Here is a 13,033-nt window from a genome sequence, read left to right as displayed (position 1 = left end):
CGCTTCTAGATAAACAATCTAGTATACTTATCTCCAGGCCCTACGTAATCTTCGGAGCAATAAATGCACCTCCAAACACACTGAGCCACATTTAAATAACAGTCCAAAGTTTTACTCTTCACTGCCTCTTACAGTCACAACTGCTTGGCTGTAGAAGCATCACATGCCCTGGTGGTGTGAGCAGAGCAAGGTATCAATCAGCAGCATAATGAGGCTATGCCAATGTAACCCAGCTGCATCCTTTTGTCCAGGGGTCAGCAGCTCCTGGCACAGGTGCTAAGCTTGGCATGTGAATCCATTTTCATCAACATGTGAGGTGGGAGCTCAGCCCTGCCCTTCCTCCCCCTTGCAGCCAGGAGCTTACTCAATTCAATGCTGCCTGTGGATTAACAAAAGACCAGCTAATGCCACCAACCACTACCTAAATGCTGAAGTAACTTTAAAATGTATCACCAGCACTTGGACCATATATAGAATCAAAATGTCAAATTTCAGCACTGTGCCTCAGGGAGGTTGCTGACCCTGGTTTAGTTCCTCATTTAGATGGAGTGTCAGCAACGGGCCTGGGTTCCTGGAATGGGTCCTGCATGTACAGAAGTCTTTCATGTGCAAACAAGGCATGTGTGTCTACATGGCCTGTTCCAGAGGATGGCTAAATGGATGGATAGTTTCTTCCCCTCAAGGGTGGTGGTGAGGGAACTGAACCTCTGCATCAAGCTCAAAGAAAACCCCAAAGAGAAGGAACATTTTGGAAAGTAGAAAAATGCTTATTTTTTAAAAAAAATAACTGGAAGATAGCTAATGTGATGCCAATATTTAAAAAGGACTCTAGAGGTGATCCTGGCAATTACAGACTGGTAAGGCTGACATCAGTACCAGGCAAACTCAGTGAGAAAAACACCCAAAGAGGAGGAACGTTTTGGAAAGTAGAAAAATGCTTTTTGAAAAAACAACCCCTGGTGAGGGGCTGGAACTGCTCTCCAAGGAGTGGGTGGGTCTCCTAGAACTGTTCTGCAAAGGAGAAGGAGGAATTCCCTACAACTGCTCTCCAAAGGCGGTCATTTGTTTCTAGTGATAACAAGGGATGCCCCTTTCCACTCATTAAACAGGGTAGGGATGGGAGGCAGCAAACTCTGGGCTAATGCCTTCTGGAAAGGACAGCTCAAGCCTTCATTTGCATGCAGTTAGCATGCAATTACTTAACCCTACATTTAAGCCACTGCAGACGTTTCACTTGCAGAAGGCTGGGAAAGGGGTAGGGTAAAACAGGCAGGTGGTGGGGGAGTGGATCAAGCCACGGCATGGCCCAATTAGCAGCAGAATCCCTGGAGCCTGCAGGAGAATTTGTAGAAAGGCAGCTCAGCAGGGGCTTAGCTCAGCAGGACTTGGAGCTCTCTGGGATCGGCCCCTTTAAAACACACCAAAGCAAGAGACCAGGCCACCCACGCTCTGCAGCATCTGGCTCTAGCCAGGTGCCCTGAACCCAGCCCTGCACCTTGTGCCCCAACACGAGATTCTGAACCCTGCTGGGTACCCATGTACCAGACAGAATGTGGATCCAGGCCAGACAGGGCTGGCTTTCTTCTCCTCTCCCACTCTCTGTTCACAAATATGTGTAGCTCAGGGCTCACTGGACCCAGGCCAAAGGCTGTTCAGTGCTGCTCCCAAAGGATGTTCTGCTAATGACATGGTCTGTTGGCAGGACCCAAACTCCTGCTACCTGTGGGGAGGAGCAAGAGGGCCTAAAGAGCCCAACTCTGCACCTCCAGCCTTTGGAACTCACCCAGGAACTTCCTCCCAGGTGTGAGACCGGGGAGGTGAGTTCAGGCCAAACTGGACAGTCTCTGCAGGAAAGAATAAAGGGACACAATTCAGCTACCAGGAGCGGTAACACACAAACCCCCACAGGGGAACACTTCCATCTCCCTGCGTGCTCAGCGTCAGATTTAAAAGTAGCCATCCTGCAACACAACCTTCAAACCAGATTCCAGAGAGAAACTGGGGAGCTGCGGTTCATTTGCAAATTTGACACCATCGGTCAGGGATTGAACGAACTGGGAGTGGCTGGCCAACTACACAAGCAGCTTCTCTCTTGGTGTTCACACCTCCACATCAGCTGCTGGGGATGGGCCACATCCTCCCAGACAGAATTGCCCTCCTTATCTCTAGCCTTCCCCTTGATTGGTAACTCCCTGCTTTGCCTGTGTCTGTATAACGAGACCTGCCTCTGGAATCTCCGCTCCAAGCATCTGACCAGGCGGGTCTTTCCCCAGGGAAGCTAATGCTCCAAAACCTCCCAGCCGTGGCCCGACCCAACCTGCGCTGTTCCCCGGCCAGTTACGGACATCCATTGAATTGTCCGATGTTAGATCCCTCCCCCCGCCAGGGAACAGTGTCCCTGGGTTTAACCTGTAGCGTGACCCTGCGCCTTCCAGTGCAGTGCTGGTGCAGCTGGGCCGTGCGAGCGGGGCAGGAGGTCTCCGTTGCAGCAAGGCGGGTGCGCGCGGGGAGCACGGGCCGGGTTGAATGTCCTGACCCAGGGACCTCCGCGGCATGAACCTGACCGGGGGGCTGCGGCCCACGGGGAAGCGAAGCCCCAGCCGCGGCTGCCCCGGGCTTCCTGGGTGTGTTCGGACGCAGACTGGGAGGAGCGCGCCCTGCCCTCCCCGCCGTCCGGTGCCGGGGGTGAATGGGAAAGGGGCTGTTCTTCCCAGGGAACCTCTCCCAGAACCAGAGCCTGGAGGGGGACCTGCTCGGGGACGGCGAAGGGAGGGGCAGCGGCCGCTCTTTGCGGGCTCGCGCGAACAGCCCTTGCGCCGGGCCGCATTTTCCAGCCTTAGCGCGGGAGGGGTTCAGTGGCTGGCCGGAGCGAACCCTCATCTCAGAGCGGGGCTCTCAGCCTCCCACTGACCGAGTCCCCGTTCCTGGGGGGCCCCGCCTCTGTACCTCCGAGTGGGGGCGGCGGGACCCGCGGGACTCTGCTCGGGTTGTACCGCGCCGAGCACCAGGAGTCCTGGGTCCTGCTCAGGCCTCCTCCCTGCTGTAATTAAGACCCGAGTGTGTTCGCTGACACTGCGGTGGCAACTGCCGAACGCGCGTGGGGGCTTTCCTTAGCCACGGAAAATACCCGCCGTCCCTCCGGGGCGGTGTCCCGCAGGCGGGTTAGCTCGGGGCCCGAATCCTCCCGGAGCCTGCGGGCAGCCAGACTTGGGGATGGAGGGGACCCGAGCCGGCTGTGTCACGGCCCCTTCTGCCCCGTGGCGGGTTCTACCAAAGCCAGTGTCCGAGGGAGGAATTATCCGAAGCCGCTTCACGCAGCGAATCCAGCTTAGTCTGAATTCTCCCTCCTGCACTTGGCAGCTCTCGGGCTGCTGGACACGCACCTGGGGCCATCAGCCCCTGTCCGTGAGATGAAAACACCGGCCGAGTGGCGCTGGGTGAACGCCTGGCGGGGAGGGTCTGGACGGTGCTTGGTCCTGCCCTGAGGGCAGGGGCCGGCCTGGATGACCCTTGGGGTCCCTGCCAGTGCTGGACTTCTCCGTGTCCCGCTCGGAAGCCAGCGGGGAGCTGCGTCTGTCTCCTCCGGGGCAATCAAACCCCTCTCAGGTCCCCTCAGCCCGGCGGCGGGTTTGTGCCAGGCTGGGTGGGCAGCGCTGAGGCAGGGCCCCCGGCTGTCGGCGAGGGCTGGCTGGCTCACTGCGGGCCGCGGCGCCCTTCGGCCGCCGGGTGCTCGGCGCTGTCCTGCCCCTGCCCCGCCCCGTCCCGCCCCGTCCCGTCCACGCTGTGATGGAATCTGGAGAGCGCAAACCGGCGCGCTGGGCCTTTCCGAGCGTCTCCGCCAGCGGCCCGAGGGTGGCTCTCGGCAAAGCGCTTTGCAGGGTCCTCCCGCCGGCGGCGGCCTGCGGCTGCCCTCCCTCACCCCGGGGGAGCTGGGAATGGCGCCCGGGGCGCTCCGGACGGAGTCGGCCGGCCCCCCGGGACGCGCTTGGCCCCTGCTGACAAACACCGATGCCAGCCGCGCCGCGCAGCGGCCCGCCCCCCATTGCTCCAAATCTGCTGCTCCGAGCCCCCCCCCCCAAGTCAGGCATCGGCCAGCAGCCGCGGTGAGGGGCTCCCTGACGTCACTGGGCGCCCGGGCCAATGGGGGAGGCGAAGGGCGGGGCGCGGAGGGGGCAGGGGAAGCCCGAGGCCCGCAGGCTGCAGGAGGTGCGCTGCGGAGCGGGAGCCGAGCAGCCCGGCCAGACCTCCCCCCGCAGGCTGAGCAGGGGCACAACAACGCAGCGAGGCCCGGCCCCGCTCCGCTTGCGAGCCCCGTCCGGGCCCGGCTCCCCGCTCCATGATGACTATGAGCGCCCTGGCCGAGAGCCTGCTGGGGCCGGACCCCTCCAAACCCGCTTTCCTGGAGTTCGGGCCCAGCCGCCCGCCCTCCCCCCAGCTGCCGCCCTCCCCGCGCCTGGTCCCCGGCCACTACCCCCTGCTCGGCCTGCACCCCAGCCCCGATGGGGGCCCCCTGGCGCCCTACGGACGGCCCGTGGCCTACCAGTACCCCGGCGCGGCCGACAGCGCCCACCACCCTCACCACCTGCAGGGCAGCTCGTACCTGTCCTGCCAGCAGCACGGCGCCAAGCTGGAGCAGACAGGTAAGGGTGTGTCCCAGCCCGCTCCTTCCCGGGGCGCCTGACAGTCCCCGGCCGCCTCGGGGCCCCCTCCCCCGTCAGAGCTCTTGTCCCCTCCTCCCCGGCTCAGTCTAGAGCCCGACCCGGGCGGCGGGGGGTCTCTTCCCTCTGCAACAAACCACCAGCCGCCCTCCGGCCATCCCGGGCGCAGCGGGCCCCGGACACCGGCCTTTGCCCAGCCGCGCGTTTGGAGTAGAAGGGCGTCCGCTCTGCTGCGGGAGGCGCCCCCCTCCCGCCTGGGCCTGTCTCCAAACCTGCTCGAGCTCCCGGGTCCTGCGCCTTCAGCGTCCTCCCCGCCCCCGTCCGGGGAACCAGAGAACAGTTCTGACCAACCCCGATGTTACCCGCCTTCCGCCCGCGGCCGAATTACCGGCTCCGGGGAAATCTCTCCTGGGAAACTGCCCGCGAGTGTTTTCCTGGCGAGAAAACAGGGTCCTCGGTCCTGCTCGGCACGTTTGAACTTCTAAGGCAACTGTGTGTCCCCCTCCCCGCCTCGGCTGCAGATCGAAGCGGGTCTGTCGGGAGCACAGACGCGGTGGTGAATTGCAGAGGCCTTGGCACAGGATGCGCGTTTCAGGCGGGCTGTGTGATTTTGTTGTTTACGTGGGGCCTGCTAATATTTTCTTTAACAAAATAAGCAGCGGATGAAATGTCTGAAACACGCTCCGAGCTGTGAGACTGGAAACACAAATGCAGCTTGAACGGGGAACGTCTCCGTTTGGTTCTGCATTTTATCCCGAATCTGCAAGGGGAGCGATTTTGAAAAATAACCTCCCCGCACTTTCAGCGAGGCGGCAAAGCCGCAGGAGTTTCTCTGTGCTTCAGGGGTAAAATTCTGACCCCACGGATGTAAGTGAGAGTCATTGACTTTAATGGGGTCAGGATTTCACACACCCAGAATAACCTGAGGCGCACCTCGCGGCGCCTGGCAGATCTTTCTCCCAAGGCCTAGAACCGGAGGCTGACGTCCAGCAAGAAGAAGAATGCTATTGTTTCTATTGTAACAATTAGCCTGCACGCCCCATTGTTAGTGTCTTTCATCGCCTGGGTGCAGAGGCCAGGCCCGCATCAGCCATGAAGTAAAAGTGGCGAGGTAGTAAATCTTAACACCCGCTCGCTGGCTCTTCGGAAAAGGCGCGTCCGAGCGATCGTTTCCACGTCACCTGTTTGCACCATCTCACGCCGATAGCCTTGAATTGGCACCTGTCGGGTTCCTGGGGAGGCACGCGGCGTGCTAGGGGCAGATCGGCGGTATTGGGAACTCGCCACAAAGAATCCATGGGAGCCGCACCTTCTCCGCTCGCCGGGCTTTCCCAAAGCCTGTGCGCCGGGGCTGGGACGGCCTGTGGCTGTCTCCTGCCGGGACGGTCGTTAAGAACCTGTCCCGGGAGGGTAAAGGCCGAAGCGTGTACTGGGGGGGAGAGGCTGGAGCCGAACGAAGGCCTTAATGGAGATGCCACAACGCGCTGGCAACGGCCTTTCCCTTGAAAAACCGTCCTGCCGCTGTGGGTAAAGCCGAAGCGCTCTGGCGTGACTCGGGGCCCGACTGGTGCGTGAGGGCAACAGGCGGACGGTCTTTCACGGCTTTACCACCCTGCTAAGAGGCTCCGTAGCAAAGTTAGTCAGGGGAAAAGCCCGGCCCAAGGCAGCCCAGCCGGGAGGAACGCGCAGGAGGGGCGCAGCTGGACCTGTGCGAGGCCGGTCCTGACTCGCACTCAGCTGCCACGTTTCCATTTTGGCAGGTACGGTCCGACCTGCCCGCGCACTAAAAGACCCGGGGACACGCTCTGCTCCCCCTCCCTGACGTCAGCGGAGTCGCTCCGGATTGGCACCACTTCACGCGAGGGCAGAATTCGGAGCAAGGCGAAACAGGCTCCAACCGGGCCCTTTGCTTTCAGTCGCGGGTCTCTGCTCAGCCCGCGCGCCCAGCCGCCGCTTCCCGCGGGAGGTTAATAGTTTAGTCATTGATCAGGAGTAGTGGGGCAAATTCCAGCTCTCTCGCGGTTCTCTCGGAAAGCCCCCGGAGACAAGCCGACGCCCGGGCCCGACTAGGGTGGCAAGGGCGGGCCCAGCCCGACTAGGGCCAGCAGTGGCCCCCGCTTCTGGGAGCCGGGTGGACGCTGACTTTGAATCCCGAGGACTTTCCCCGCTCGTGACGGGCTGGGACCAGCCGGGAGGTAGGGCCCCCGTTCCGGGTATTGCAGTTCTGTGCCTGCTTGGATGCACAAGCCCCCTGCGGATCCCCTGCGCCCCTTCCCGCCGCCCTCCTCCGGGATCCAGCCTGCCCCTGAGCAGACCGCGCGGCGCTCCTACCTGAGGAGCGCGTGGAACCCCCGTTTGACCCGGGACTGGCCCCCGGACACGGATGCCGTTGGCAGGTCGGCGTTGCGGAGCGGGAAAAGGAGCGTTACACACAGAACAGTTGCGCCAGGAGAGACACCCCGAGCCGGCCGGCTGCTGGTCTTCCGGTCTCGACGGGCAGATCCGGATTCGCTCCGCAGCAGCCTGCGTGAAACGCTCTGAACTCCTCCGGGTTCGGGTCAATGCAGCGGAGCGAGGGCAGCCCTGACTCGTGCGCAGCGCTGCCCAAAGCGCGCCGTGACTTCAGCCGGAGCTGCCGAGGGGCTGGGTCGCAACCTGCCGAAGTACATAGACAGAGGCCGCCGGGGCCCGGGACAGAGCGTCGGGACCTGCGAGCTGCCGGGCTCCGGAATGGAGGGACTGTGTCCGGAGCCCCAGGCGAAGCGCAGCTCAGGGTTTAAGGTTCGCGGGCTCGAGCCCTGGAGGGTCGGGCCTGACAGTGGCGAGCCTGAAAGGGAGGGGCGCCCCCGCGGGAGCTCCCGCCCTCCCCTCAGCGGCTGGGAGGGGAATGGGCACAAATCACACCTGAAAAGGAAAAGTCCCGCAGAACCCGCCCCCCCCCCCCCACAGCCCGTGTCACTCCGGGCCCGGAGCCCGGCGCGCGTACTAGGCGCAGAAACCAGGACCCGTTTCCCACCTCTGCGCGCGGAGTGACCGGTCCTTACCCGGGTACATCACTAAGAAGCGGGTCCCATTTACCCCGGGCTAGTTCCTACACTCGGCCACACCTGGAACGGGTCTCGGTTAGCGCTGGGGGGAAGCGGGGTGGGTGGGGGGTCACAGCCTTCGTAATCCCGCCTCCCAGTCCTGGCCATCTCCAGGGGTTTAACTACCCATTGCCGTGGGAGCTGAACCCCGATGTCTGACACTCCCTGCCCGCGGCCGGCCTGTGCCCGCAGGCTCTGCCCTTAGATGTGCCCTGCGGCCGGCCCCGGCGGCTGGGAGCGCGCTGGTTCCAACGGCCTTCAAAGGAACCGCTTTGCTGTTGCACTGAGGCCAACCGCGGCCTCCCTCCGCAGGCCGGGGACTTTACACCCGCAGCCCCGCAAGAGGGGAGTCGGGAGTGTGTGGGAACCAGCCCCCATCCTCCCCTGGAGGCGGCCGAGCGAAGCAGCCAACCTGGGGTGGGAGGTGGAGGGGTTGTACCCCATGTCCCCCTTCCCCCCTCCGGCAGCCCAGTCCAGCCGCCCTCCCCCAGCGCCCAGGCGGCCAGTCCCGGCTTAGCGAGCTGGCGCGGCCGCTCTCCCGGGGCGCCCGACCCCCAGCCCGACGTTTTGCCGCTTGGTTTTTGCGCAGAGCACGAGAAGGGCCCGGGAAGCCAGAACTACGAAATCCGCCTCAACGGCAAAGCGAAGAAAGTCCGCAAGGCCCGGACCATCTACTCCAGCCTGCAGCTGCACGCCCTGCACCAGCGCTTCCAGCAGACCCAGTACCTGGCCCTGCCGGAGAGAGCCGAGCTGGCGGCGCAGCTGGGGCTGACCCAGACGCAGGTACGGGCTGGGCGGGGGGCAGCTGACAGCTGGGACTCTGGCGACAGACGAGCGTTAGACAAGCGGCCAGGTTTTGCTCCACACCGGAGAGAATCCGGATTGATTCCGCATTTGCAGAGGTGTGAATGGAAACAGGATCCGGCCCTATTTCTCTCACCAATGCCAAAAGAGCACGCGGAGCTGCGTTGGCTTTCGTTAAACTGCATCTGGCTGTGAGCTACGGCCATGAAACGTCAGAGCAAATCCGGATTTAACCCGTGTGCGGCAGAATCTGGCTCCGCCTCTTCCGACCATACGCACAGTCCCGTTTGCGTTCATTGGGCCAGATCCTGCCTGTGTTTCACCCTTGTGAATTAACGGTTATTCCGGACGCGCGCCTGTTTAGACAGACTCCGGCTCTGCCGTCGCTCACACGTGGCCAGTAACCGTGTTCCTGGGTAACTCGGGTGTCCACCGCTCCGGCTGCACACTCAGCCGAGGCTGGGCTAAGTCCGGATGGGGCCCGCAGTCATGCGGGTGCTGCTGAGGCCCGGGGTCTGTTTGGTGCACGCCAGAGCCTTGGGCCCGGCTCTGTCACCTGGGCCGAGCCCCGTTACTCCGGATTCACAACTGGGGACTCCTGCGTCTGCGTCTGCGTCTGCGGCTCCGGCGAGGCGGAGTGGAGTTTAAATCCGGCCTGGAACGTGGGCTTAGAGAGGGCGCATGTTGTGTCGCGGGAATCGCCCTGTTACCCCCAGGCGCCAGGGGAGCGCCCCTGCCTCCCCTCTAGGGGCTGGACCGGGCACAGTGGCAGCCTGTATCCAGCGGGGAGGGGGCAAGCGGACTGCGTCCGATCCAGTCCACAGGCTCAGCCCCCGCTGGCCTCCCCCCCCGGGTAACTCCGGGCCGGGTTTGGTCCTGCCCCCGTCTGTGTCGTTGTCCCTCATTCCTGGCTGCCCCCGGCCCCCTCCTGCCGCACGCGGTTCCCATTTCTCCGCCTCCCTCGCTGCCAGCAAATCTGTGCGGGGTCGCTCCGCAGGGCGCGGCGTTGCCTCGCGTTCCTGGGTCATTTCTCTGCGAGGACGAGCCACCGGGGACGTCTGTCTGTCTGGAGCTGAGGCGGGGGCGGGACACCTACAGCCTGCGGGACCCCACCCCCCGGCCTTTTGCAGGGGCCGCTCTGTGCCCCGCGCACCCAGGGCTCGGCTGCTTTCGCTTTAGGTTCACTAGTCCGCGGAGCAAATCCAGAAAGAGGCGGGCAAGTGGCGCTGGGGAGCCCCCATGTTCCCGGTCCAAGGCAGGGATCGCCAGCCCGCCAGCTGAGCGACGTCTGCCTCTCGGCTGCGCGAATTGGGAGTCACTCCGGATTTACTGGTTGGGAGCCAGCCCGGAAGAAAGGTGCAAACTCGGGGTCGGGGCAATCGGACGAGTGAACCCCCCCCGCCAGATTCTCAGCTGAGCAAAGCGGCCCAGGCCGGATCTGCGGGGGGCGGGGGGCAGCCGGGTGCACAGCTTGGAGCGAGGGGCGCAGACAGGCGGACGGCAGGATCCGGCCCAGCTACAGGCCACGAGATTTCAGAGTCCGCAGGAAGGGGAGGCAGGTGCGGACCTGCAGATCACGCTGCGGAGAAGCGTCAGCTGCGGGCCGGGGAGGTTCCGCAAAGCCCCCTCCCCCCAGCCTCTGCAGCGAGAGGCGGGGCCCCACCCCAGGCCTGTCTAGGCCCCAGCGGGGGCCGCCGCAGGAGGCCCTACGGGAAGAGATCGGGGCTCTGCCCTTTGGTTGCGAAACCGCCGCAGCCGTCAGCCCTTCCCTAGAGCCTGGCACGCACCGCCGCGGAGATGCTGCCGCCCGTTCAGCCCTGAGTCTGCCCGGCCAGTGTCCCTCCGGACCCAGCTGACCCAGCGCTAGCTGCTGCGGCCGGGCGCTTGCCCCATGAGCCCAGGGGCCAGGCGGGGCGGTGGAAGGAGCCGGCCGAAAGGCAGCTCGGATCCGGCGGCGCTGCTGGCCTGCAAGCCGAGACAGGTCTGTAACGGGGCTGCCGCTCCAGCCCACCCCCGCCAGGCGATCCGGCCGCTGGGGCTCCGCTTTCAGAGCGCGCGGGGGCGGGGTATTGCCTGTGCCTGGCAATAGTCGTGTATCTCTGCCGGGTTCACGGGATGGGGTGACCCGCAGGCGCCACGTGGGCAGGGAATCCCCAGGCCCGCGGCTCCTGCAGCAGCCCAACGCCCGACCCCCAGCCCACCCCTCGCCCCCCGTAGTTCGCTGACTTGTTCCTCTCCGTGTTCTAGGTCAAGATCTGGTTCCAGAACAAGCGCTCCAAGTACAAGAAGATCCTGAAGCAGGGCCCCAGCGGGCAGGAAGCGGGGGAGCCCCTCCACCCCTCCTCCGCCTTGGCCCCCTGCTCGCCTCCCCTCTGGGACGTGCCCTTGGCTGGCAAGGCCCCCTCCCTCCCTCTCAACAGTTACAACAACTTCGGACCTTGGTACCAACCGCCCCACCAAGAGGCAGTGCCAAGGCCCCAGAGGATGTGAGCGCGGGCTGGGCACGAAGCTCTCCCCCCACCCAGCGAGGCTGGCAAGCCCCCAGCTCCTTGGGGGATGTATGAGACCCTCAAGTCTCCGGGAGTTCCGCCGGCCTGGGGAAAAACCTCCACCTGGCCACGTGGGGCGCCGGGCCAGGAAGCCTCGGGAGGAGCGGGTGCAGACGTCTGCAAGGAGCAGAGGACAGCGAAGGGAAGGAGGCGATCCCTGCCAGGAGGGACCAGACCTTGCCAATAAGTTGTTGAGGAGCCTGGGGACAGGTCGGACTGGTTTTTCCTTCCCTCTCCTCAGCGGGAGGAAGGCGGCGGCGGGCAGCCTCCCAGGGCCCTAACTGGACAGCCCGCGCGATAGGAAAGTCCCCGCCCCTTGGAGAAGGACTTTATCGCCTTTACTCGGCCCTTTTGCCGTCGACCATGTTGTACACAGAGCGCCAAGACGCTCGCGTCCCCGCGGCGGGCGGCCCGCGGCCGGGTGCTCTGCACGGTGGGTGACGCAAAGGCGTGGCAGGAATAAAGCCGTTTTTCCTGGTTGAAAGGCAGCGAGAGAACTTGTCCGTGTTCAGCGCGTCGCCCGCTGCTGGGGAGCATGTGCGGGAGGGAGCTGCCGGTGGATCCACGCAGCGGGCCCCGCGATGTAAGCTCGGCTCCTCTCGGCTGGCGGAAGCCGGTCTCCTGCTCCGCGTTTGCCGCGGTTTATTTATAACTCGCCCTTTCTCGGGCCGCGCTGCTCCGTGCGCGCCCGATGCAGAGCTGGGAGTAACGGCTCGGCTCGGGTTTGTGCCTCCCCCGCCCCCGAGATGTTTGCGCTTCGTGCGCTCCGGGTCCGGCCGCTTCCAGCACCTCGCTGGCTCCGGCGCCGAGGCGGCGGCTCTGCGCCTCAGGAGTGATTGAGTCAGTCTTTGCCGCGCCGCGTTGTGGGGACCCAGCCTGACCGGGCTCCTACCCTGCGGCTACTTCTAGGGCGCGGTCCGACCGCGGATCTCCTGAGGAGGAAAAGTGGAGGGGACGCGCTGGGACCCAGCGTCCCTCCCCGCTGGGGGAGAACAGGGAGCGGAACTGCTCGCAAGGGCGCGGGCACCGTCCGAGCAGCGCTCCCCGTTGGCAGCGTTTTCCCCGGCCCAGGGAAAGGCGTTCGGGGGGCTCAAGTATCGATCCGCGGCCTTGGACCCGGCAGCCTTTGCGCGGCGCTTAACTTTCCTCGCCCGGGGGACTTTGAGGCCCTGCGCCCCGGGGTCTCGTTTCCGACCCAACAACGCCGCCGTACCGGCGCCGGGCACATCCCCGGCGGGGAGCGGGGCTGGGGTCTTGCTCTCCAGCTGCGCTGGAGAAGTGCAGCGCCAGAGACCCTGTACCCAGGAGCCGCTGTCTGCCTGGGGAGCAGTGACTGTCTGCGGGGGAACCGCGGCCACAGATCCTACCCCGGACCCTGCGTCCGGCGCGGTCGGGATTCCCCCAGTGGAACCCCGGGGAGAGAGCCGGATCCCCCCCTGTCCGTGCAGCCGGGGCGCTCGGAGATGCGCCGGGCTCGGTCCCCGCTCGGCTGCGCCGGCGGGTGCGAAGGCTGCCGGCTTTCTGCCCGCGCCCCGGGGCTCCAAAATGCGTAAGGGCCGTTCTGCAGCTGCCCCCGCCGGGCTCCCGCCAGGCCAGCTCGGGCCTAAGGCTGCGCCGCAGCAGGGAAGGTTGGAAATTAGCTCAGGGACCGGACAAACAGCACCTGCGTTGGTCGGTACCACCGACCTCTCCGGGATCCCGATCCGGAGCGGGCCAGCGGCCCAACGCCGGAGTAACCCCACCCCGCTAGCTCCGAGAGCTCTGGGCTGCACGCCGGCGGCGGAGGGGCGGGGCGGGCCGGGCCGGGGGGCAGCTGGTTTTCTTTCACTGTTGTTTCGCACCAACGGCCGCTGCCCGGAGCTCACCACGACCACAGCTGGGAGCGGGGCGGGGGGTGCGGACCCGAGTCCATCCCGCCGGAGCTTTTCCATTGGCT

General features: G+C 64.6%; 1 protein-coding gene across 1 annotated transcript; it reads left to right on the top strand.

The window, feature by feature from the left end:
- The first annotated feature begins 4,238 nt into the window (after nucleotides 1–4,238).
- On the top strand, nucleotides 4,239–11,566 carry DLX4 (distal-less homeobox 4). Its single transcript, XM_074979131.1, has 3 exons — nucleotides 4,239–4,640; nucleotides 8,334–8,527; nucleotides 10,796–11,566. Exons 1-3 carry the CDS (start codon nucleotides 4,337–4,339, stop codon nucleotides 11,036–11,038), a joined length of 741 nt encoding a protein of 246 aa, XP_074835232.1. The 5' UTR covers nucleotides 4,239–4,336; the 3' UTR covers nucleotides 11,039–11,566.
- The last annotated feature ends 1,467 nt before the right edge of the window (nucleotides 11,567–13,033 follow it).

The sequence above is a fragment of the Carettochelys insculpta genome, chromosome 28 (genome assembly GCF_033958435.1).
Source record: "Carettochelys insculpta isolate YL-2023 chromosome 28, ASM3395843v1, whole genome shotgun sequence".
NCBI classification, from domain to species: domain Eukaryota; kingdom Metazoa; phylum Chordata; order Testudines; family Carettochelyidae; genus Carettochelys; species Carettochelys insculpta.
Note: the sequence above shows the minus strand (reverse complement) of the source record. Positions and strands in the feature narration are given on the sequence as shown.